General features: G+C 40.5%; 2 protein-coding genes across 2 annotated transcripts; one reads left to right on the top strand and one right to left on the bottom strand.

Annotated features, from left to right (window-relative positions):
- The first annotated feature begins 1038 nt into the window (after nucleotides 1-1038).
- On the top strand, nucleotides 1039-13073 carry dph2 (diphthamide biosynthesis 2). Its single transcript, XM_072688066.1, has 7 exons — nucleotides 1039-1105; nucleotides 2646-2830; nucleotides 4557-4669; nucleotides 4781-5001; nucleotides 7898-8581; nucleotides 10700-10894; nucleotides 11088-13073. Exons 2-7 carry the CDS (start codon nucleotides 2678-2680, stop codon nucleotides 11228-11230), a joined length of 1509 nt encoding a protein of 502 aa, XP_072544167.1. The 5' UTR covers nucleotides 1039-1105; nucleotides 2646-2677; the 3' UTR covers nucleotides 11231-13073.
- ncf2 (neutrophil cytosolic factor 2) lies at nucleotides 12751-23482 on the bottom strand. The gene is made up of 14 exons (XM_072688067.1): nucleotides 23205-23482; nucleotides 22913-22995; nucleotides 21522-21630; nucleotides 19901-20035; nucleotides 19353-19460; nucleotides 19135-19194; nucleotides 17011-17054; nucleotides 16784-16925; nucleotides 15424-15489; nucleotides 15213-15278; nucleotides 14221-14372; nucleotides 13980-14091; nucleotides 13164-13272; nucleotides 12751-13059 (listed from the first exon to the last, which is right to left on the bottom strand). Exons 1-14 carry the CDS (start codon nucleotides 23376-23378, stop codon nucleotides 12983-12985), a joined length of 1437 nt encoding a protein of 478 aa, XP_072544168.1. The 5' UTR covers nucleotides 23379-23482; the 3' UTR covers nucleotides 12751-12982.
- Between the last annotated feature and the right edge of the window lie 523 nt (nucleotides 23483-24005).

Genomic DNA, 24005 nt, shown 5'->3' with positions numbered 1-24005 from the left:
TTTCTCTGGAGACCATGTCATATTTGTTATTACTACAAATAATACAAAAATACATTATGTGCTAAATGTATTAATATTCATACTTGCAGTTGTCTAAGGACAATTCTTTAGTCTTTCTTAACGATGCTAATTTTATTACATTCAGTAAAGTAAAATATAAATATAAATATTTTACTGAATACTGAACTGGGGCAGTGGTTGCTCAGCGGTTAGAGTGCCGGGCTATCGATCGGTGTGCCGGGCTATCGGGCTTGGCAAGTTGCCACTGTTGGGCCCTTGAGCAAGGCCCTTTACCCTCTCTGCTCCCCAGGTGCTGGAGTTGGCTGCCCACCGCTCTGGGTGTGTGTATTCACTGCCCCTAGTTCACTAGTGTGTGTGTTCACTACCACAGATGGGTTAAATGTGGAGGACACATTTCGCTGTACAGTGTACACTGTACAGTGACAAATATGTGCACAAAAAGATAGGCATTTATGAATCATGTAATAATGAAATAATTGCTCAGACTGCAATTATTAAGATCAGCACGCTTTAGGTTAAGATGCCATCATATTTTGTGTTTATATCTAATCCTTCAACAACAACAAAAAAACATGTTTATAATAAAATAATAATGCTACAATTAGTATTTTCCTAAATCACTGGAAGGCAGCATACGTTTTATTGAACTCTTTTATTATTTATATTGTATATATATATTAATCATTTATCTACTTGCTTTCACTTTGCTACTGTGAATTTTCACTGTGGAACTATTCAAAATGATCTTATATAAATTATCATATAACTTCGCTATTTTATGTTGCGAAAATTAGAAAGATTATTTATTTAAGTTTTTGAGGTTTTTTATTATTATCTAAAAAATAATTCATCGTTTAAAAATAGCTCAGGAGCGCCCTCTAGTGCCTCGCGTCTGAACGAACCTGAAGGCATCCTGAAGTCCCTCTCCGCTCGGGTCTCTCGCTGTGTGTAACACTAGAGGGCGCACAAGCCGGGGTTCAGAGAGGGAGCGCGGAGAGATTTTACCAGAGAAGAAGAGGGCACTGAGGAAGAGGTGCTGTGTTCACGTGGAGCCGGTTTGAGAAAACTGCACGATTTTAATTTAGTATGTCATTTAAACTGTAACACTCCTGAAAATCCGTCAGATCCGTGTCCGCCTGTTCTCTGACTCGTCTCTGGCTTCCTTCTGAGGCTCGTTTTCGGCGCGGCATGGCGATATTACCCTGTTTTGGTCTTCATCCTGTTCAGCTCTGCGCGTTAAAGTTGTCAGAATGACCCACAGATTCACAGATCTTTATAGTTAGACTGAGCTGTAGATCAGAGCTAATGAACATCATATCCATGCTGTAGTAGCCACTAAATATCTTACAGTAATAAAATACACTATTAATGAGAGCTGTCTGTGTAATTCACCAATAATGCAGGATCTTACTACATTATGAGTTATTTATTCCACTTGTTATCAGGGTTTTTTCCACGTCCTGGAAAATCTGGACAGCCTAGAAATTTACAGAAAAATAGTCCTGTAAATATTATAAATATTAATGACGTCCTGAAAAAGCTTAAGACATTGAGGCACTGAGGCTGCATAGTAAGTCAAGGATGCCCTATTTAAGGATTTGCTTTTATGGAGTATGATTTGCAAATAGTGCATGGTGAATAATAATAAATCAACTAACCATGCTTTTAATACGCTCAGTATAAGTAGGGTCATGGAAAATGTCTTGGGAAAAGTACTGATTTTTTCCCCCTTCCTAAAAAACCTAACTACATGGTTGGGTTTTATTACAGTTTAGTGCAGAATGTTACTTTTCTGTGATTACATTGGAAAATTATTACAATTTATTACAAATAATTATTACAAATTAATACTATTAAGTGCTGATCATGTGATATTATGAGTCCTAGCTAGACTGCTCAGAACTAACCAGCCTATTGGAGTAAGATTCGAACCCACAGAGAAGAACAGTTCTAGCTGTGTTAGTTGGGAATAGCATATTTACCAATAATGGACTTAATTATAGTACATTATTAGGGTTTTATTACATTCTGGAAAATCTTGGGGGGGGGAAATCCTAGAAGTTTAAAGGTGATTTTTTTTGGTCATGGAAACCCCTAGAAATTGGGAAAATTGCCGAAAAAGTAAAGAAATTGAGCCATTGAAATGCAAAGTTTTTTTATGGAACACCAAATGATTTACAGAGAGATTTGCTGTTTATGGAGTAAGATGTATATGTTATATGCACATTGTATATGTTAAATAATACAATAACTAGCCATATGTGTAAAACCAATGCTGACATGCTTTTAATTCGCTCAGTGTAAGTATGGAAATCATGGAAAGTGTCTTGGCAAAAGTACTGAAACAAAAAAGGTGTGATGGACCTGGTATTACTTTACTGCAATTTTGGGTTTTATTACAGTTTAGTATTTCTAGGATTAAATTGAGAAATTATTACAATATCAAGTGGTATATCCTAGCTAAATTGCTCACAACTAATAGTCTGATCAGCCTATTGGAGTAAGATTAGACGCTACAGTGAAGAACGGTTCCGGCCGTGTACAGTAATGCTGGCTGTCTGAGGGCTACGCAGCAGTTCTACATGAATGGCTTAGATCGTATTGTGCTGTGCTCTCTCCTCTAGGCACTGAATGCGGTGCTGCTCCCTCACAGAAAATGACGGAGGCGTTCAGCAGTAACAGCGAGGCAGTTCTGCAGCGCACTGTGGATGTAGCTGCCACTGAATCTGACAACCCGGCTGGCGATCTAGAGGATCTGTATCAGATCAGCGACACCTGTCATTTTATTCAGAACAAAGGTTTCAAAAAGGTGACTCTACTCTTATACACCAGTTCTCCCTTATGCTCTACTTTTGCATGAGCTGTGTTCATACAGTGGTAGAAGTGAATGGACAAGTGTTGCATTTTGACAAATAACCTTATGTGTACATGTAGAGACCTAGGTGCTCATTCAACATTTCTTTTGAAATCAAATAATTGGACAGTGGAACAGTTTGTGTTGTTTTGGCTCTGTACCCCAGTACACTGGATTTGTAATGAATCAGTGAGAATGAGGTAAAAGTTAGCATGTCAGCTTCCGGGGTAATCTGTACTGGAGGATACATGTAGTAATCATAGTATTTTATTACTTATATTGCTCATTTTGAAGGGAGCATAATTAGATGGAATAAGTAATGTAATGTTAAAAAGTTTTGTAATGTCCAGAACTTGTGCAAATCCTGCAGAACCTGAGACTAAAGTGCATAAAAAAGAATCACAGTGTTCATATCAGGTGACTCATTTAGCCGCTCAGCACTTTTTGGCTGAGAAGGCCAATTTTTTATATTCTGAGATCCACTTATATGTGTGGATGTATGAACCGAATCCCGTAATTCATTTCACATGACTATTTTCCAACCACTTTATGTCTCTAGCAGTTAAAACATTAATAGGTGTGACTAAACTCCTGTCAGCAGAGTAAGTTGATAGAAGTGTCTGGATGTTGTTTATAAAGCTTAGTTTTCATATGTGGATTGGACTGCGTGTCTTGAAACATTAACAATGTGGGTGGAAATGATTACTTGATGGCGATGGTCAAAAGCCGATCAGTACCAAGAGCTCTTCGAGCTTCAAGTATGGCTCAGCTTGACCGGCCATTCTTCAAGATCCAAGAAAACAAGCATCAACAAGCAACAAGGCTTTTTTCTGTCCTGCACCGGAGTGGTGAAAAGAACTGCTGTCTTTAAACACAAACTGAAGACCCACCTGTTCTGAGAGTACTTGGGAGAAGTGTATTGTCGAGTATTGTGGTCTCCACACTGACTTTTGTATTTAGTAGTATCTAATCTAATCTAGTTTAAGGTATCTTTTGGATCCTAGTTGATACAAGCTAGCTAAGAGTATTTTTGTAAGTCGCTCTGGAGAGTTGCCCTAAATGCCTCAAATGTAAATGTAAACAATGTGTAATTACCACATTACAATCTTTTATTCCAAAAAAAAATCAGGAGAAATCTGTTTCTACACGATATGTGCCTTTTTTTATGAGCAGTTTAGGCATCATTACGTAGCAATTGCACCTTAAAATATCAGCTTCAAAACCAGGTTGATTCTCTACTGACTGTAATAGGGAGAATGGCATTCGGGCCCAGAACGTTGCTACTGCACTATGTAACGTGTATGTATAATGCCTCTTGCTAGAGCTGTGTAACGCTGTTTAATTCAAGTCATATTTATTTAAAATCCTGTAATATTACTCTACCTCCTCAGTCCACATGCTTCATTCACTTCAAATGCCAGCTCTGGGTCTCTGAGCTTGTCAACAAATGCATGTGTACATCTGTTCATGAGGGGGAGCTGAAAGTGTGATTTGTATTTACTGCAGTGAAGTAAAAGTGACTAGCAATCCCCAACTGTAGGAGCCCAAGAGCAAAAAATACCAATTCTCACATAATACTGCTTTAAGATACGTCTGTACACTTCAGCGTTTATCCTGCTGTGGTCATCAAAACTAGCTGTCAGACCTTTTTTCCATTCACTGCTGTCTGTTTTCTACACAGGTAGCTTTGCAGTTTCCAGATGAACTCCTGGTTGATTCTGTAGCCGTCTCTGCAGCAATCGAGAAGGGAACCGAAGTAAAGACTTACATTTTAGGAGACACTTCTTATGGCAGGTAAGAACTGCTTCTACAGTTAAGCTTTTCTTAGCTTTTACGTGGACTACTAGACCGCTTGATTAGTAGAACTGGACAGTGAATAAAGTGGGTTATGGTTCTCTTTCACAGCTGTTGTGTGGATGAAGTAGCTGCGGAGCATGTTGGGGCAGACTGCATCGTGCACTATGGACGATCGTGTCTTAGTCCTTCCAGGAGGCTGCCTCTCATGTATGTGTTCGGCAAAAGACCCATCAACGTCCAGAAGTGTGCTGAAACCTTCAGAGAACTCTACCCCGACAGTGACAGCTATGTGGTCGTGTTATACAACGTCACCTACTCACATGCTATAGGTGAGGTCTCAGTCTTCGTACTACCACCTTCACAACATTTCAGGTGTATCAGCTCATATGACCTACAAATTGTTAGGTCTAGGCGATCTGGTAAAAATACTTCATCATTATATTTAAAGACATTTTTCACGGTACACATAATTTATCACAATATTTGTGATCACAGACTAATATATTCAATACATCAGTAGCAATAGATTCTTATAAACTACTTTTCAGATACTCTCCCAGACTGAATGCAGTGATTTTTTAACATCTGCTGTACTTCATCTAATAAATCAGTCTCTAATTATACTGTTTCTAATAAAACCTGCAGTTAATCAGCTGAACACTAACAATACCTTCAATATGTTTAGACAACATATTGACAACACATTGTTGTGTATCATGATAACAAAATTGATCTTGATACAATAAAATATTGTCATATTTCCCAGCTCTACTTGAACTTATATATAAATATGTTCTTACATATAATATATCATATTCTATATAAACATTTGCTCTAACATTTCAGACTTTTACCTTATTAGCTATGTTCTTACGAACCTGTAGTAAATAAACTGTTTGCCTATACTTGACCTATAACACATTTTACTTATAAACAAAACCTTTAACTTTTTAATTTTTACAGAGAGAAGAAAATAATAAATAAACTTTAAAAAAAAAATTAGTGAACAGAGCTAGCTTAGCAGTACGTCATGGAAAAGCTGGGCAAGCCAAAGGAACACAAGTTGCAATGTACTGTGCTATAAAAGATTGTTTGCCCCTTCGTCTGACTTCCTCAATTTACAAACATTACCGTAAATTGCATCATATCTTAACCTACAACCAAAAAAGAGTAAAAGTGTTTGTTATTCATTAAGAAAAGATATTCAGTATGACAATCCTGTGTGGAAATGTGATTGCGTTCTTAGTAGCTGGTTACTGCATCTTTAGCAGCAAAAAGACCCCTAAAAAACTAAACAAAACTCTTTTTGTAATGAAGTTTGGAATATTTTTGTAGGGTTTAAGGTAGATGCTTATGTGCTTTGGATCATTGTCCTGCTGCATGACCCAACTGCACTTCAGCTTATAGACAGAAATGATATGAAATCTTTATTTCCTTATTATATTTAATTGTATTAAATATTTCTTATATAGAAATAAGTTAATGTGAAAGATTTCTGGGCTCTGCATGACGAACAAGTAAAACCTGAGGATATTTGTGCTTATGTGTATTAAGAAAATATGTAAAGATGCACAGCTGCCAAACTGAAAAAAAAAACACAGTTGCCCAGTTACTTCCTGTCCCCTACTTTAGAAACTGTAAATAGAACTTCTGTACAGTTTACTCTCAAAACAAAGCTTACTTCAAGTAACACAACTTATGGCCTTACTTATGGACTGTGGTTTGAGAGGGTCTGTGTTAACTAGTCAGTGAATGGACTGACAGGACTGCTTGTTCTTTTTAATAGCACAAAGAACTCCTGTGTTTTACACTTAATTTAGTGGTAATGCCCCTGTGATTGCTACTGCTGCTTGGGGGGAAACATCCAAACAAAGAGTGGCGAAAAGTCATTTCCCTCACTTTTTTTTTTTTTTTTTTTTTTTTTTTTTTTGCAATTGTGTTTTGTCAGGAAACTTGAAAATCATGTACATCAACTGTGTCCACCAAATGTTTTATGCTACTTAAGAAACAACCACCAGAGGGCAACAAGGCATAGAAGCACAGAGGACATACTCACATAAGACTGTGATTTGGGTTGAGGGGAGGTTTAGATCTTCCTGGAGAAGATGCTAGATTTATTTATTAAATAGGATGAATTGGCTGCTAAAACTGCCCCATATGGGTTTCATCGCTATGAAACACTGTTTGCTCTAAATGAGGTACATTGGGCTTTTGAATGCCAGTTTATTCTTATTGTACGTGCTTTTAAATATGTTTTTTTTTTTTTTTTTGCTAGTAGTTCAACTCCACATGGCACTTAACAGTGCTACAAGTCCAGCACTGTCAGATGTTGCTTTTGTTTATCATGATTAGGAATGTCCAATCCTTTTATGGGTGATCTATGGTGATCTATCCACAGGAAACCTTCCGAGGTCTGTCTCGAATGGTCAGAGGGGACTTACTCAGTATTAGGTGCAGCTGCAGGTGGTGTTGATGTTATAGCTGATCAATGTAATATGCTACATCCAGGTAATTAAGGGCCTTCAGAGACGTTTGGATATGTGTACAGGTGTGGTGGTGTGGTGTCTTAGCTCTCCACGGTCTCCACTACCAGGATTGGGCACTTCTGATCTAATCAATTTGCTTCACGCTGTTTCTTATAGTGTATGGGCAATGTGAAAATATCTTGATTATTTATTGGCATAAATTACACCACAGTACAGGCTTTTTTGTCTGCTCCAAATTATTAAACTAAATGAAAATGAAATAGTGATATTCTTTATTATATTCTGAAAATGTCTTTTGACCTAGTGTGATGTTATATTATGGCCATATCTCAATTCCCTGATAAGTATTGGAGTGAGTAAAGCCAGATCTGTTTAACTGACAAACAATAGATGCCATCAGCAGCCGGAGTCTGAGAGAGCACAGTTGGCCTTGCCCTTGTCAGGAGTGGGTTAATGGTCCTTCCTTCCCACATTACTTCTAGTGTGGTGTTGGTCAGCACAGGCTGACTATCTGTTAGCTATTGTGTAAGACCTGAGCACGCTAGCTACCTAGCAATCCTGCAATGCATCAGTTCAAAAAGAAGCAGTGACTGGCTTCATATGTGTCTGAGGAGACATGTGATAGTCTTAACCCATTGCTGTTAAAAGAGTTCACATGAACAGAAATTGGGTAATTGGTCTTCCAAGTTTGGTAGAAAATGGGATAAAATTAGTAATAAATGATCTTCTCTTTCCTCAGATGACTTCAGAAAGATCTTGGGTGCCTCCTATCCCAACACTGTGTTCTCTGTTCTGAGACCAGATCATTCTGATTGTCAAGAACAAGTCTACGGCCTTCCCCCAGATGACGATAACTTAGACCGTCTGGACGACGGGGTCATTCGTAAATTCGGCAGACAGTTTAGTTTAAAAGAGGGAAAGGGCGTGGAGGACTACAGCATGTTCTACATTGGCCGTGAGGGTCTCACTCTTACGAACTTTATGATGACCTGGAACCGCTGCGCCTTCAGTTCATTCGACCCTGAGGTGTCCACAGGCCGAGCCGAATCCATTAATATCAACAAAGCACTGATGAAGCGCTACTACGCCATTGAGAGGGCAAAGGATGCCAGTGTGGTGGGAATCTTAGTGGGCACGCTGGGTGTGGCGAACTATCTGGCCGTCATTGATCAGCTGAAGGAGAGCATTCGGAAAGCTGGCAAGAAAAGCTACATGTTTGCGATGGGCAAGATCAACGTAGCCAAGCTGGCTAACTTCTTGGAGATCGATGTGTATGTGTTGGTGGCTTGTCCGGAGAACTCACTGCTGGATTCAAGTGAGTTCTACAGGCCTGTGGTGACGCCCTTTGAGATGGAAGTGGCCTGCAATAAGCATCGTGAGTGGAGCGGAGAATACGTCACAGACTTCCGAGACCTGCTTCCTGGTACGTACTTCCCTATTGACTGGATAGCCTTCCTTTTGCTTCACCTTGCTTCACCTATTCGTCTGGTATGTTCATTTTATGGCCGATGTTTAAACGTTTAAAGCACATTTCCAAACAGGTATTTGTGTACATTTTTTTGTGTGTGTGGACAGAAGTATTGGGCCGTCTGCTCAATCTTTTAAAATCAAGGCTTGGTACTAGATTTTGGAGCCTTGCTGTGAGGATTTGATTGCATTCAGCAACAAGAGGATTAGTCAGTTCAGGATGTTGGATGATCACCACCCCAACTCCTCCATAAACTCCCCAGCTCATTCCAAAAGTATTGCATGGAGAACCAACCATCATTCCAGTGACAGCAGTTCCTGGAATTAGGAGGCATGGTGCCAATAGGTTCATGTTCATATGAGTCTGATTCTATTGGCACTACTTCGCTACAGGGACTAGACAAGCTGTGTCTTCACTTTTGCACACAAGTGTCAGCAATGGATGCAACTTAAAGTAGCTGAATACCTTCATTAGTAGGATATATATATATATATATATATGTATTATTATTATTATTATTATTATTAAACAGCACAGGCTTAAAACTGCAAAAAATGCAGCCATCCTGAGACATGTGTCCATCCATATGCATGTGTATTGCATACTAGTTAAACACAGCCTAGCTTACACCTACAGTTTGGGCCCCCAGATATTTTGGGGGGCCAAAATTACGGGTGACAGATTTTTGCCTCTGTCTCTAGCAGCATTTCTAAATATCTCTTCAGCCACACATCTGTTCATTTTAAACAATGGATTCATATTCCCATTATATACCTGATTAACCCCCCCTTCCCTCTTCGGTCAGTTTTAGTTTCAAATCACATGAGAATATTGAATCAGGAATCCAGTAATCATGGGCTGAGAGTATAGTTTTACCCCTGGTCCTCATTGCCAGTATTGCATAGTTGTTTTCTTGGTCTTATCACTTGTCTAAGACAGTAGTATCAAGGACAGCTGTTCTCTGCGTCATCATACAAATGCCTGCATGCTTGTACATGCAGTGAAGTGGAGCAGGCCCCCTCTGCTACTGGTCTGATTGTACATGTACAGGTTATCCTGACCCGAGTGTATAGTACATGTACACACAGGCTTCTCAGGTCATTAAGAACAAAGCTTCTTTACTACAGCCGCTGTTGTCACACTATTTTTCTGCAATATGTTCAATTCAGAATATAAATAAGAAGTGTAAAATGTTTCACCCATTGCTGGCACTGATGTGACTCCGAAATGCACACACACAGCTTGTCTAGTCAAGTCAGATTTATTTGTATAGCGCTTTTTACAACTGTTGTCATCACAAAGCAGCTTTACATAAATAGTGATTAATAAAAGACAGAGACAAAGAAGAAAGAAGAAAATAACGTAAGACATGATGGATCGAAGACCCCCAGTAAGCAAGCCAACAGCGACAGTGGCAAGGAAAAACTCCCTCAGAGCTGGAGGAAGAAACCTTGGGAAGAACCAAGACTCACAAGGGGGACCCATTCTCCTCTGGTCAGAAATATTTAAACATTAATGATAAAAATTACCAAACCAAGTGCCTGAAGAGAAGTACTGCCAATAGAATTCGAGTCTCTGAAGCAGATAAACATGAACCTATTTGGCACCATGCCTAATGCCAGACATGGACTAGAAGGGTATAAAGCCCCCCAGATGTGGAACTGTGTTCTCTGGAATGATGAATGGTGCAATACTTATGGGATGTGGTGGGGTGGGGATCATCCAACATCCTGACCTCACTAAAGCTCCTGCTGCTGAATGCAATCAAATCTTGAAAGCACTGCTAAGAAATCAGTAGAGGAAGTTACTCTAGCAAAAGCAGGGTAAACTTTTTTTTTTTTTTTTTAAATACCCTTGATTTTGGAAGCAACAATAAATGAGCAGATGTCCTAATACTTTTGTCCATATAGTATGTTTTTTCACATAGAAAATTTGCTACATGTCTTTTGACCAGCGGTGCCCGGAAGTTTGCATAAGCCTCTGCGTCTGTGTGCCTGCCTGCCTGCATGCATGTATGCGCACGTGTGTGATTATGGGCTCAGGAAGCAGCTTAATTTGAATTACTTGTAACAGGAGGGAGCAGTCATGTGCACTTCCCCGAGCCAGATGAGTCCACTAATGAAGAGGACTCGACAGATGTGTCGCTGATCACTGGAGCCCTTCGTTCTTCCTGTTTACGTTCCTCCTCTGAGCTGGCGAGCGCTTCATCAGCGTCATCACTTGTCATCAGGAATCAGACTCTGACTGTGGCCAACACAAATACTGCAGGTAGAGCGCTCTGGAATCTGTTCAGATCAGTTCTGTTTAATAGATTGCTTGACCAAAAATCTGCTTTCACTAGTTATTAGAAATGAATGCCATTAGCCAACATTTTAACTAAAGCTTTTTATGGCCTGGGATGATCTAGCCACCCAGTGCCCATCTCATGCTGATTTAATAGATGTGTGCTCTTTCTCTGCAGCGTCCTTTCTCGCAGGCCGTAGCTGGCAGGGCTTGGAGCCCAAGCTTGGAGAAACCCCGGTGGTGAAAGCTGTTGAGGGTAGACGAGGTATTGCTATTGCTTATGAAGAGGAGGGTACGGACAGTAAAGACTGCTGCACCTGACCGCACCACACCACAGCGGAACACAGCACAGTGCTCAGCAGGCTTCAGTTTTGGAGTCCAAAAGGAAATGAGACGCTGTCTGCAGCTCCATACTGTGTCATGCTATGTAATGGTCATGTGGTTCTGTGTCACGAGGTTACAGTGCACTGGAACCGGCTGTAAAATGTTAAGGGCAGTAAGACTTGGAACTGCTGTGTGTGTCCTGTGGCTGAAGGGTAGAGTTGTGGTGTTAGCTTTGGATGTGTCTGTATAGAAAAGCTCTAAAGGACATGGATGTCAACCACAACAAGTATTTGGAGAGCAGGGGGGCAAGTAAGCAAGTACATCATAATATACAGTGATTGGACTGACCTGCCACCAGTAAGGATGAACCTAATCTATTCAAGAACTCAACTGAAAGCTGAAAAACAAAACCTTGAAGGGTGAGCGCATGTATTTTTTAAAGAGACCTTAGAAACCCTTTCTCCCCTTAGTTGCACTTCTTCTTTTCTCTTCTGTTGGGAAAAACATGCTTTCAACTTTCTTCCTGATGACTGTATTTATCATCACAGTCATACATCACCAGTGTGACCATATTACTGTCCTACAATGTCTATTTGTGTAAAACAAAGGAAGCAGCAAGAGCTGTTATGGTTCTTTGAGCTGTTCTTCAAGCTGTTCTTAATGGAAAGGAATAATTACTAAAGTATTTGCTATGTTGTTGTAGGGCTTAGTGATAAAAATATGGGATTTTATAATAATCAATACTTAGAATACGTTTTTTGTAACAAAATTTAGGTCACAAAAATATATATCCTATTTATATGAAGAACAGTTCATACATAAGGAACCTAAAATGCTCAATAAATGATTTCTTTGCTAGCTTTAAAAAATAAATACACTGTATCATATCTGTATCGTATATCAGGCATCAGACAGAATACACAGAATATCATGTCATGGTTTTCTGTAGCCTTTAGAGACATAAAACGCAGACGTCCGAATCGCTGTGACCAGTTCTGACTCAGTACGTTTCTGTTGAACAGAGCATTTCACACCAAACCACACTGAATGACTTTTTTACATTTTGATGAGGAAGTTGGGCCGAAATGTTGAAAAATCAGCTGAATGATTCACTAAATGTGATTTAAAGGTCAGATTTCTATGTTTCCCCTTTATGGGGTGGGAGGATTCAGCAAAAGTATTACATCACTATATACTATATTTAGTTCTTCTGAGGTTTTGATGAGTTGGACCAGACAAAAAGCCTCAGTAGTTCCACAGATGTCGTTCATTCTGTTATTCAGGTTCACACACTGCAGTACTTCTCTTTGTAATAAACCATGCAGTTGCTCAGTGTGTTACTGTACTGTCCAATATCCATCATATGATGTGATCATCTTTAATTGAAGTCTTATAACTTTTGCCTGATCTGATTTTTGGTGGTCACCATGTTCTAGTAGGCAGGAAATTATTATTCTATTATCAAGGGAATTCTTCAGCTAGTTTACAGACCATCCTTGATACTTACAGTCTCCAAGTATCCTTAAAAGAAGTTTATTTGCAGCATAATGACATAATGAAGACGTACAGGTTTTAATTTATACAATTACTTGAAAATGTATTCCATGAATCTAGTAAATAGTTAAAAGTATCACACATTTACACAGTCGAGCCCATTCAGGCTGAATTAAGCCCACTGATGTGACAACCATGCACTTTTGCTTAAATTACAGTGTTTTCATTTGTGATGGTATTCAGCCATGGCTCAGCCTACTGATCTGTAACAAAAGAGGAGGGAAATATCCCGATCTTTCCATTGCACTCCCCTTCCAGCCACTCTTCATTGACTGAAGTGAAAAAACAAAAGCATCATTAAATCAGAATCACTGTGGAAATTATCTGTTTGAGTTTCTGATCTACAGCACTGTAAACATTTAGCTGTGGTTCTTACCGTTCGAGAGGATGGTGATGACATCACCTTGACTGAACTCCAGATCTTCTGGTGTGGAGGCCTCATAAGCGTACAGAGCCACCATTTTCTTCAGAGTTACACTTTTATCCTAGAACAAAGATGGAGAAAGAGTGATCTACACAAAAAGCAGTGGGTAGTTTATAATACCATATCTGTACTTATATATTTACATCATTTGTAAATTTGTTATAGAAGTTATGTTGTTGTATGTTGTATGTTGTTATGTGAAGTCAAAGGTGACGGGAGTTACTGAGGCCTTGCCTACTAAATGGCCAACTGAGCAGCATTAGTCTTTAGTGTAAATGCCGGTAAAACACAAAACAAGAAAGGTCTGTACAAACAGCTTCAGCAAGAATTCGGAGCTCTCCTTTTACAGACTGCTGAAAGCTAAAGAGAAGAGAAACTAATGGATTGCTGCAATTCTGGAATCCACATACTGAAACGTGGTGCAGTCACTGTCTGAAAAGATGGGGGGGGGGCATGGACGCTGGACGTTCCTGGCTACAGATTGAAGTCCATGGACCATTGATTCCATGGTAATTCAATGAGTCCAACTGCCTTTAACTTGAGTGGATAATAATTGGATGCGTGTTTCAATGGGAGCGTGACATCAATGCATTCCCTCTACTGGTGCATCCAATCACTACAGAAAACATGGACAGCACAGCGTCCCTTAAAAGTGTAATTTCCTTACAGAGGAAATGCATGACCTAATGGTTAGACTGTAGTAATGTATGGCCTCATAGTTGGCCTCTGGTAGTGGTACTACTCCTTCAGTAGGTACATTTGGATTACCTCAGTAGATGAGCACCACAGCGTCAGGCGATTGTTCTTCACACAGCTCCACAACAACTCCATCTCTGACTCGTCAACAGTCTCTCTCTTCTCAGAACCAGGCTTTACATAGCTAGCAGAGACATTAGAACAACTATTCAGCTAATTCACTTTAAAACTAAAGGAAATTTCCATCTCACTCGTCTTGCACATAATAACTGAGACTTTCACGTGTGGAGACAGTAGTAATGGGTGGTGTTACCTCAGAGTAAGCGCAGATGCAGGTAACTTGAGTTTGGCGCTGATCTTCTGGAGCATGCTTTGATATGGGTGTCCCGGTGTAATGAAGATCGCTATTGTAAACACGAAATGCACTTTCACAATGCACCCAGAAGAAGCTCCAGTCCCAACAATCTACAGGAAAAACAATGGATGTTACTGTTGTAAATTGTAACGCTGATATAAGAACATGCTTGTTGTGATCTTCGTGCATTTCCACAGCAATTGCAAATGTGGATGACAGTCATTCTCAAGATTCAGTCATTTATTTATTTTTTACTGAGTAAGTCACAGAATTTACTCCTATACGCCAGTGACCTGCCTAACATGATGGTGTGCCTCAAAAACAGCTCACTCTACAAGACCTATGAAGGTGCCCTGTGGTATCGGACGCCAAGATGTTGGCAGCAGATCCTTTAACTCCTGTTAAGAGGTGAAGCCGCCGCAGCTCTGATGCAGATGCAGTGCATCACCCTGGTCATTTAAGTGATGTAGCTAACAGAAAACAGGATTCATCAGACCAGTCAACTTTCTTTCATTGCTATCAGGCCCAGTGCAAATGTGTGTGGGTGCTCGGTGTAGACACTTTTGACAGTGGACAGGGGTTAGCATGGGCACTCTGACTGTCTGCATGCAGCTATACAGCAGGATGTGATGCACTGCGTTTTCTAGGGTAATTATTATTATTCATTTCTGACTTGTGCCACAGTAGCCTTTCTGTCGGTTGTGCCTAGATGGCATGGCCTTCATTGCCCTTAAACCTTGAGGACCCTTGGGTTCCCAACACCCTGCTCCTGGCTTTTGATTCAACCCTCTTCAGACCATTGTTGGTAATTATCCACCACAGCGGTGGTTCAGGTTAATTGTGTATCAGTAGTACTAATTTGGCTCAATGCTCAAATGCTCAAATTTTCTAAAAATCAAAACATGTCACTTGCTTCTAAACGTGTTGACACCTAATCCTGCTTTACTTACAGGTTTACTGGGTGCTTCTCTTCTTGGCGGGGCAGGTATGGCTTCATTAATGTCGGTTGGAGTAACCTACAGAGGAGAGGAATAGTTGGGTAGATTTTTGAGAGATTTGGGGGGGGGGGGTTAAACAGTAAAAAGCTCATTTAGGGAACGGCTGGAAATGACTTCTTTCTTGGCTTTTGGATAATAATACACCTTGAAAAAGGACTCTTACCAGCATAACCCTTGATGCCACTGTAATATCCAATGGTTCCAGGAAATTATATGGAACTAGTCCTCTCTGGAAATAAAGACAGCAACCCAAGAACAAGATTATTTGTGCTCAATTTCCATTCACACACACTAATAGATCACTATAGAGTCCACACTTGAGTATTCTGAGAATCATTCAAGTAGCGTTACATTTATGGCATCAGTCTGACGCTCTTAACCAGAGTGACGTACATTTGAATCATATTACACAGGGAGGTTAATGTAATGTTAGGAGTCTTGCCCAAGGACACAAGGAGGGCAGTGTTGTTATCCACTGCACTACACCAACCAGTTTACTTGATTACACAACCCCTTGTTTTAAAGACAACATCGATCTTGTCAGGTAAAGTTACCTGACAACAAGTACCTAAGAGTCCTGTCCATTTTACCCACTCCTTCTCTGACTTTATGCTTCCTTTCATAGAAGAACACCCCCTTTTTTTTTAGGATGGCCACTGTAGGACGCATGGGTCCAAAAACCTATATGTGGTTGAAATCACCACACCAACCTAAAACAGCTTGGACAGTTGCAGGTGCAGTGGAAAAGGTGGACTAAAATGGACAGGAATTCTAAGGAGATTTACTTCACGGGATTGAGGCTGTGAGAGTGAAAGCTGGTAAAGTGCTGGGCTCAAAAACACTTTTGGTGAGATGGTGGAAATCATACTAAAGACGACTGCAATTCAAAATGTCCCTTTATGCTCTAAAAAGCTATTTCTAAGTTCAGCCATTCTATGCATCAGATTCAAACGCTGGCTGACAAAGCTAAGAATAGACCAGCCCCCTCCGTACTTGATGGTAATGGTCAAAGGCCGATCAGTACCAAGAGAACTTCGAGCTTCAAGTACGGCTCGGCTCGACCCACCATCTTTTAAGATTCACTGAAGACAAGTGTCCAGGCTTTTTTCTGTCCTTGCACCGAAGTGGTGGGACGAACTCCCTCTGACTGTCTTCAAACACAGACTGAAGACCCACCTCTTCAGAGAAGACTTGGGTGAAGTGTAGTGCCAAGTACTATGGTCTCCTTGCTGACATTTGTAGTTAGTAGCATCTAAGCTTAGAGGTATATTTGGATCCTAGTCTATACAAACTATTAAACTATATAACTATATAGCGTCTGCTAAATGCCTTCAGTGTAAATGCAAATGTAACACAAATCTGCTTTAGGACACAGACATGGCCAAATCAAAGCCAATAACCAGTAACCAGTGTCATATATAATGCGCATAACATTACAAAAGAAATTCCTCCAAACAGTAAAAATTATGTATTCTGGGAACAACATGGCTTACACATAGACAACACACATACACAACACACACCCTTTCATTGAAGATGACAGATGCCCAGTTGTCGGCCCCTCTCTGTAGAACAAAAACAATGTTGCCTGGCAACACGGCTAACTCCTCTTTGGTCTCCGGAATGAACTCGTACAGAACAGTGTGTGGCTCACCTTCGAGTGCCCTGCAGATTACACAAAGCGCAGAGGCTATAAATAACGCCCCAAACATATGTGCTTTAGACTAAGAACAGCCGTACAGTACATTACCTCAGTACCTCGGGAGCCTTAGGTGTAGCTGGTACATCTTCAACCTGTTCAAAGGAAAGTGAGTTGTCAAACGTTCATGGCCACCAAAGTACATCAAGGGTGAAGTGAGTGGAGGCTCACAGGTATACATCAGCTGGAAACCTGGTCTAGTGGGTTATTTAAATTATTGTAGATATGCAGCAATATTGATTAAATTCATAAGCTGAGCTCCAAATAGCTGTTTTAGGTCCATGTTTAAAAATTCAGCCAGTTTTACTCAAATGACATCATGCTAAGTAGCATGTGTGCATTGTTAGCAATATCAGCATGTGTTGTATGGTTAACGTTTTCTTTAAACCTAAGGGATTCATTCAATCTGGCATGTTAACCATGCTAACAGTACAACACTAACAAACACTAGTCAGCAGTGTTTTCGAACATTTCAACTAGGTTGAAGGTTAGAGGAGCTTTAAAGATACACACTTACTGCTCAATACTTTTAAAGTTCAGTGAAATAATGGTACATGTCGCCTCAGATGTTATTAGTGTAATGTTGGAATGATGAAAATGAGTGCACAGCTTGTATCAGTGCTGTGGTTGTACTTAATAGTGATTATTATTTAGTCAATTCATCATTTTTCTGTTTATATCATCCAGTAAGGCTTCTTTTTACTTTGCAATGTGGGAATTGGGCAGTAATTTTGCGTAATTTTTGCAGGTTTGCGTAATTACTTGGTGGAGAATCAAATTATTCATAGTGGTTTGGTTTGCTTACTTGGTTCTAAAGAAGAGGCAGACTTGTCCACAGTGGTGGAAAAAGGAACCAGCCATCTAGTAGAGGTTAATATCTCTAAAACCTACATCACTTAAAGTCACACAGAATAGTATGCAGAATGATGCTGCAGTGCCTATAAAAAGTATTCACTCCCTTGAATATTTTCCCATTTAACTGTCAGTAAATAGGCATATTTGTCAAGAATTTACTAAAAAAAATCTATTTAATGTCAATAAAAGTGAATTTCTGCAAAGTAAAGTCAACTAAATAAAGTGACAAATATTCACCCCTTTAAAAGTGACTGACCTAATTCAACAGAGGTCCAGAGAGTTGGTGCTAGTAGTCTCACAGTTAGTGAAATAGAGATGTGTCTCTAATGATAGTAGTATAAAGACACCTGTCTGGAAGGTCCAGTAAACGGTTGATCAGTAATCCTGGCTACAAATACACCCTGAAGACCAAAGGACACCCACGTAACCCTGAGAAAAGATTTACTGAAAAGTATACATCAGAGGATGAATATACTGAACATTCCCTGGAGTCAATTAGATCCATCATATATAAAAAAAATTAAAAAAAGATTAAATATGGCACATGTGTAAACCTGCCTAGAGCAGACTGACCTCACAAACTGACGAACCATGCAAGAAGGAGGCTAGTGAGGGAGGACACCAAGACAAATTATACTGACAATAATTCCATTTATAAAAGCACTAAAGGGGAAAACATTCTTATAGGCACTGTATCAGATGCCTCAGCTTTTGTTTTACAATAATTCATAATTGACTATTATCAACATTACATACAGTATAAACACTCAGAAGACATGTTTAGGCTTACTGGTGGGTTCATCTACAGCGAAATGACTATATACGACTATACAAGCCTTGGTTCCTGTTACCAACACTGTAAAGAAATCAGAGTCAGTACATTTTACACCAAACCACTTTAAGTGATGTTACTTTCATCTCAAAGACTGAATTATGCAGAAATATTATGTGGATTCTCATATTTAAATCCTGTTTACCAATTTTCCAAGCTACCTTGAGGGAAAGAGGGAAAAAAACACAAACCAAACTGTGGGGGGAGCACTATAAGCCAGTCTCGTAGTTTTGTGTACTGGTGTTGACATTGTGCTTTCTGGTAAATGACAAAATGTAAAAGCACAGAGTAAAAGACCACACTAAATGGATCCCTCTTATAAACCACATCGTAGCAGTATAGGGATTTTTTATTCCACATTGTGATGTTGTAACATAGTGAGAATGTCAGCATCTGCGTATCTGTCTTACCAAACAAAGGTTCTCCTAAGACCTTTCATTTAGACCTGAAGACAGAGGACCAGAATACAAATGCATGTCTTGACTCACTTGAGGCTGCAGAGGGGCAAACCCAGAGAAACTATCAGCTGGAACAACAGAAGACAGAACCTGAGGGCAGAACATCCATACAGTTTCAACACAGCGCATGTCAATGACACTACAGTAAAAAAAACAACAACAACACCACTGTGGTCATCCAGGCCAGGCTGTATTAATAATAATAACCTCTAAAATGGTGTATGATGGTGTATGATTTATTTGGGTACCTTGGCCTTTCCTAGATAGTCCTTCTTCTCAAGCTCTGCCACATAGTGCTTATTGGGTTTGAACAGGAGGCCTGGCTTGATCACCACCAGAGAAAAGAGCTTCTGCTTCTGCACATATACAAAAAGGCAGTCACAGGAATGCATATTGCGCAAATTGATGATGTACAAGCCTAGACACTGCATCTCAGAACAATAACACACATGAAATACTATGGAATATAACTGATATTCAGAACATTTGGAAGCGTCTTTAATTTTTTATTCTCTTTAATGTTGAAACTAAAAAGCTAGAAATAGCATTTGGTCACTTCTGTAGGAATAAATGTCATGATCATGTGAACGTCTCTTAGTAACTCCAGCCCACATAGCCTTCCCCTCAGTATCTAACCAGAACCAGTGATGCAATGTGACCCTCATGTTCCTCATACAGAGCACTTCTGCCCACTTCTGCTCAAGTCTAAGAAGTCCACGTCAACTTGTCTGCTTCACCTTATACTAAACAATAAGCAGCAAAATATGTTATTTAGATGAACAGAGGGTGAACTAACCAGAATGGACTCCAGAGCCTGGTCAATGTGGCTGAATTTGGCTTCAGTGCGAAGGTTGATGGCTTTAAACAGGTTTTCTTGGGCCTTCTCCCATTTCCCCAGCTTTGAATGGACAAGCCCAATATTGTGCAGCACCTAGACATGCAAACGCATTTGAACACTATGATCTAAAACTGTCCTTTCTGAGGTTACTTCAAGTAAACGCATTATTATAAAAGACAATATATACACAAAATAAATAACAGAAGTAAAAAAGCAATAACAATATTATTTACAGGTTATTTACAGGTAATTGCAAATGACTCTTAATTGCACATGTGTGTGTAGTTAAGTGTGTGTGTATGTGGTCCGCTGTGAGCAGTGCTGGTTGTGGAGTCTGACAGCAGCAGGAAGGAAGAACCTGCGATACCCACTTGGGGTGAAGCAGCCCGTCATTAAAGGAGCTGCCCAGTGCTGCCAGAGTCTCATGCATGGGGTGGGAGCTGTTCTCCAGCATGGATGCCAGCTTGGCTGTCATCCTCCTGTCTCCCACCACCTGCACTGGGTCTAAGAAGCACCCCAGGACAGAGTCGGCCTTCTTTATGAGTTTATTCAGTCTCTTTTTGTCTGCCGTCAAGATGCTACTGCCCCAGCAGACCACTCCATAAATGATGGCAGATGCCACCACTGTGTCGAAGAAAGTCCTTAGGAGTGCTCCCTGCACCCCAAAGGACCTCAACCTCCTCAGTAGGTAACTAGTTATTAGACTAGGGATGCGTGATCAGAATTAGCTAAGATAGGCTAAGCCAAAGGCAATTATGGCTCACTAAAGAGCAAATAATGTTTACACCAATTAGCCATAACATTAAACCACTGATGTGATGTGAAATACAGTGAATAGCATTGATCATCCTTGTTTCTTCTGTCACCTGTCATGGATTAGGTAGCAAGTCAGTACTATGAAAAATGGGGGAGCATAAGAATCTCAGTGACTTTGGCAAGGGCCAAATTGTGATGGCTGGGCGACTAGGTCCAAAACATCAGGCATGTCTTGTAGGGTGTTCCCGGTGTGCAGTGGTCAGTACCTACCAAAAGTGCTCTAATGATGGATAACCAGTGAACCAGCAACAGTGAGTCATGGGCTCACAAAACTCACTGATATTTTTGGGGAAAGAAGGCTAGCCTGTCCGGTCTAATCCCACAGAAGAGAATCCCTCAGAGCTGTTTTGCTGGTATGGAGGAAATCTACACAATATTAAGTAAGTGGTTTTAATGTTGTGGCTGAGCAGTGTACATTGTGACTTGGAGATAACAGACAGTCATTATAATATGCTGCTGTGTATTTATTTACCCCACACAGCTTAGCACAGGCCTTGTATGGGTGTGGGCCACGTTTGTATTGGGACCCAGTTGGGCTTCTCAAATGGGCTCTATCATTACAGCCCTCTAGGCCCCATGTGCAGTGTACAATCCAGATGGGGCCCATGTTTCACCCCACCTGGTCCCATTACTGCCCCTGGTGGGCATCCATATGTGGGTATATCATCAGGTGACAGAGCTAAATGCCAACATGCCCCACACATCAGTTTGCTCTTTAAAACCATATGGTTGGCAAATAAATCTCTACAGTTAAGGCTCTTACCTCACAAGCATAAAGTTTGTACCTCAGGCCGAGAGGTTTGTAGTCTATGAGCTGATTTCCTCTTAGCTCCTTAAAGGCTTGCTGAAAGTCCAGAAGCGACTCCTCAAATCTGTAAGGAGTTATATTTAAATTTGACTTTTAATTTCAGTCTGCAGTGCAAGCCCTGCTGATACAAGGAACCATTTCACAACATGTTTCCTCTTAGTGCAATGCTGTGGACATGGCAACATTACATCACATTCCCAAGTTTCACAAGGTAGGGCAGAGCATGGCACAACCTAACACAGGCAAAAATGTCATGTAGTTTTAAAGCAGATCATTCTCCAGATTCAAGGGCTAGCCAAGGTAGGGTAAGTGAAGTAAAGAAGGTTTTCACCTGTGCTTGAAGTGGGCTAGTATTCACCAGTACGCAGTACCGGCACTTTTTCTGTCTATGGGGGCGTTTTCCTGCGTACAGAGACTTTTCATATAAAATATGACATATAAAATGTGTCAAATGTCCAGGATTTTACACCTTCTCACTGCCACTCTTGGTCTACAAGTACATGCATCCACAAAAGGTGGAACAGCAGACTGTCAAACCTACAGACTCTTCATTTCAGGGACGAGTGGGACTTCTCTCAAACAGTGAAACCAGAGCCATGGTTCTGTGAAACTAGCATGTGGCTCTGTCTGGTTCAAGGAGAGAAGTGCTCCAGCTCATCAAGCTGGTAAACGTTTTACTCCTATTCACAAATTAACACAGTCCTTCACAGGTTTTTTACTGCTGCCAGACAGTAGGGCACAATCTAATATTTGCCAGAAATTAGCTAGAACAGTTCGGGCACTGTGTGAATTCTGCAGGGTTGAAACCAACACTGAACACTGGCACTGTTATTATCTTATAGCCAGCAGCTGACCTTAATTTATTTTTTTCAACTATGTATTTTTTCTATTGGCATTCAAATACATACATACAATATAGGCCTACTTAAAGCCGCTGGCCAACATCCTAACCAGGGCGGGCATCCATGTGACCCAGTGTCCTTTTTTTTCTCAACATGTCTACTGGCTCCTACGGTTCGATTTTCCGGGGGAAATATGATAATGGTACAGTAAAAATGGGGAGTGATTTCTGCTTTTTTGCTCCACTTCAAGCACTGGTTTTGGTTTTAACACAGTGCTACATCCAAACCTCCCCAGAGAAACACTGGGAAAATTTCACATCCCCTCATATGTCAGTGTGATCATGCTGATATTTGCTGCTCTGCTTAGTGGTCTGGACTAAATTTACCATGTTTGACACTAACCCCCCCAAAAAAGGCATGAGGTCTCACTCTGCTCTCCCCTACATATTCTCTTATAATTGCAGAACATGAACATGGTATTGGTTGATTGGCTCACACACTTACTTTTCTTTTTTGTAGAATGTAATTCCCCTTTGAAAAAAAGCAACGGCCAGATGCTCATCTTTTCTGATACTGCCGTCAAATGCCTTAAAATGAGAGAATGGAGTTTCCTCTTAAAAGCCAGAAACAACTTTTACTTCTCCTTTTTTATAGTGAAGTCTATCTTTAGAAGGAACGTACATACAACTATACTGTATCATCCGCTTTCATGCTACCGTACATTCTGAGGTCACTCATAACCATCTAATAACATCACCTATAACTATTCTGACAAGGCCAGCAGTCTGGGCTTTACCTTTTCAGCAGCCTCAAAGTCATCAGCGTTCAGATAGAGGCAGCCGATGTTGTAGGCGATTTTAGAAGTCTTTTCCTCGATGTCCAGAAACGTCCTGAGAGCACTGGCCACGTCTCCTTTCTCCACATATGCCACCGCCTCATCCCACTGCCGCAGAGTGCTCACAAAAGACATGTTCCCTCCAGTGCTGGTGAAATCTCACTGAAAGGGCTCTTCCCCGTTACAAGTTAATGAGAACCAACTCGGCTCGGAACAGCCCCGCACTGTCAAAGAGGAAGTTGTTCAATCAGAGCTGGCTGCTCATTATTTCCTACAGCAGATTTACTGGCTCTGTACCTGTGAGTCCAGAAAAGGCAATGGATTTTACTGCTGGGAATGCCACAAAACAGCTGGTGCAGGAAAAACTAACCTAGAGAAAAACGGGACCAATCTGTCAGGACATAGCAGGACATGGCATGGAAACCCTTTCTGTCAAAAAAAAAAGACTCAAGATTGATCTGTCCAAACGTGAGCAGTCTCTTTCTGATAGTAGATGCATGCATTTAACATCAGCTGTGGAAAAAGCTACCTGTAGGTCCCGTGATGACAGTTTAGGACTTGTTTATGCATCGTGCCTGGTCTGCTCTTGGGCTAGGGCGGCCTGATCTGGTCATGTTGGCGGTTGTTTTAAATGTTCTCCACTTGTAAATGATTTTCTGGAAAGTCGATCGGTTGATTGTTTTTAATGATCTTCCCAGACTCACATGGATCTACAACCTTCATTCTGAAGGCCTCAGAGAGCTCTTTGAATCTCGCCATAGT

This window comes from Salminus brasiliensis, chromosome 9 (assembly GCF_030463535.1).
Source record: "Salminus brasiliensis chromosome 9, fSalBra1.hap2, whole genome shotgun sequence".
NCBI lineage: Eukaryota > Metazoa > Chordata > Actinopteri > Characiformes > Bryconidae > Salminus > Salminus brasiliensis.
The sequence above is the reverse complement of the archived record's forward strand: the minus strand, read 5'-3'. Positions and strand labels throughout refer to the sequence as shown.

Bases quoted from the DNA above. Each gene is read 5' to 3' on its own strand.
- dph2 (XM_072688066.1), top strand. From the start codon at position 2,678: ATGACGGAGGCGTTCAGCAGTAACAGCGAGGCAGTTCTGCAGCGCACT. The intron at 4,670-4,780 runs GTAAGAACTGCT...TCTCTTTCACAG, and splicing joins GGAGACACTTCTTATGGCAG to CTGTTGTGTGGATGAAGTAG. The intron at 10,895-11,087 runs GTAGAGCGCTCT...CTTTCTCTGCAG, and splicing joins GGCCAACACAAATACTGCAG to CGTCCTTTCTCGCAGGCCGT.
- ncf2 (XM_072688067.1), bottom strand. From the start codon at position 23,378: ATGTCTTTTGTGAGCACTCTGCGGCAGTGGGATGAGGCGGTGGCATAT. The intron at 21,631-22,912 runs GTAAGTGTGTGA...AACTCCTTACAG, and splicing joins ACATTCTACAAAAAAGAAAA to ATTTGAGGAGTCGCTTCTGG. The intron at 14,092-14,220 runs GTAACACCACCC...TGTCTCTGCTAG, and splicing joins GCATCTGCGCTTACTCTGAG to CTATGTAAAGCCTGGTTCTG.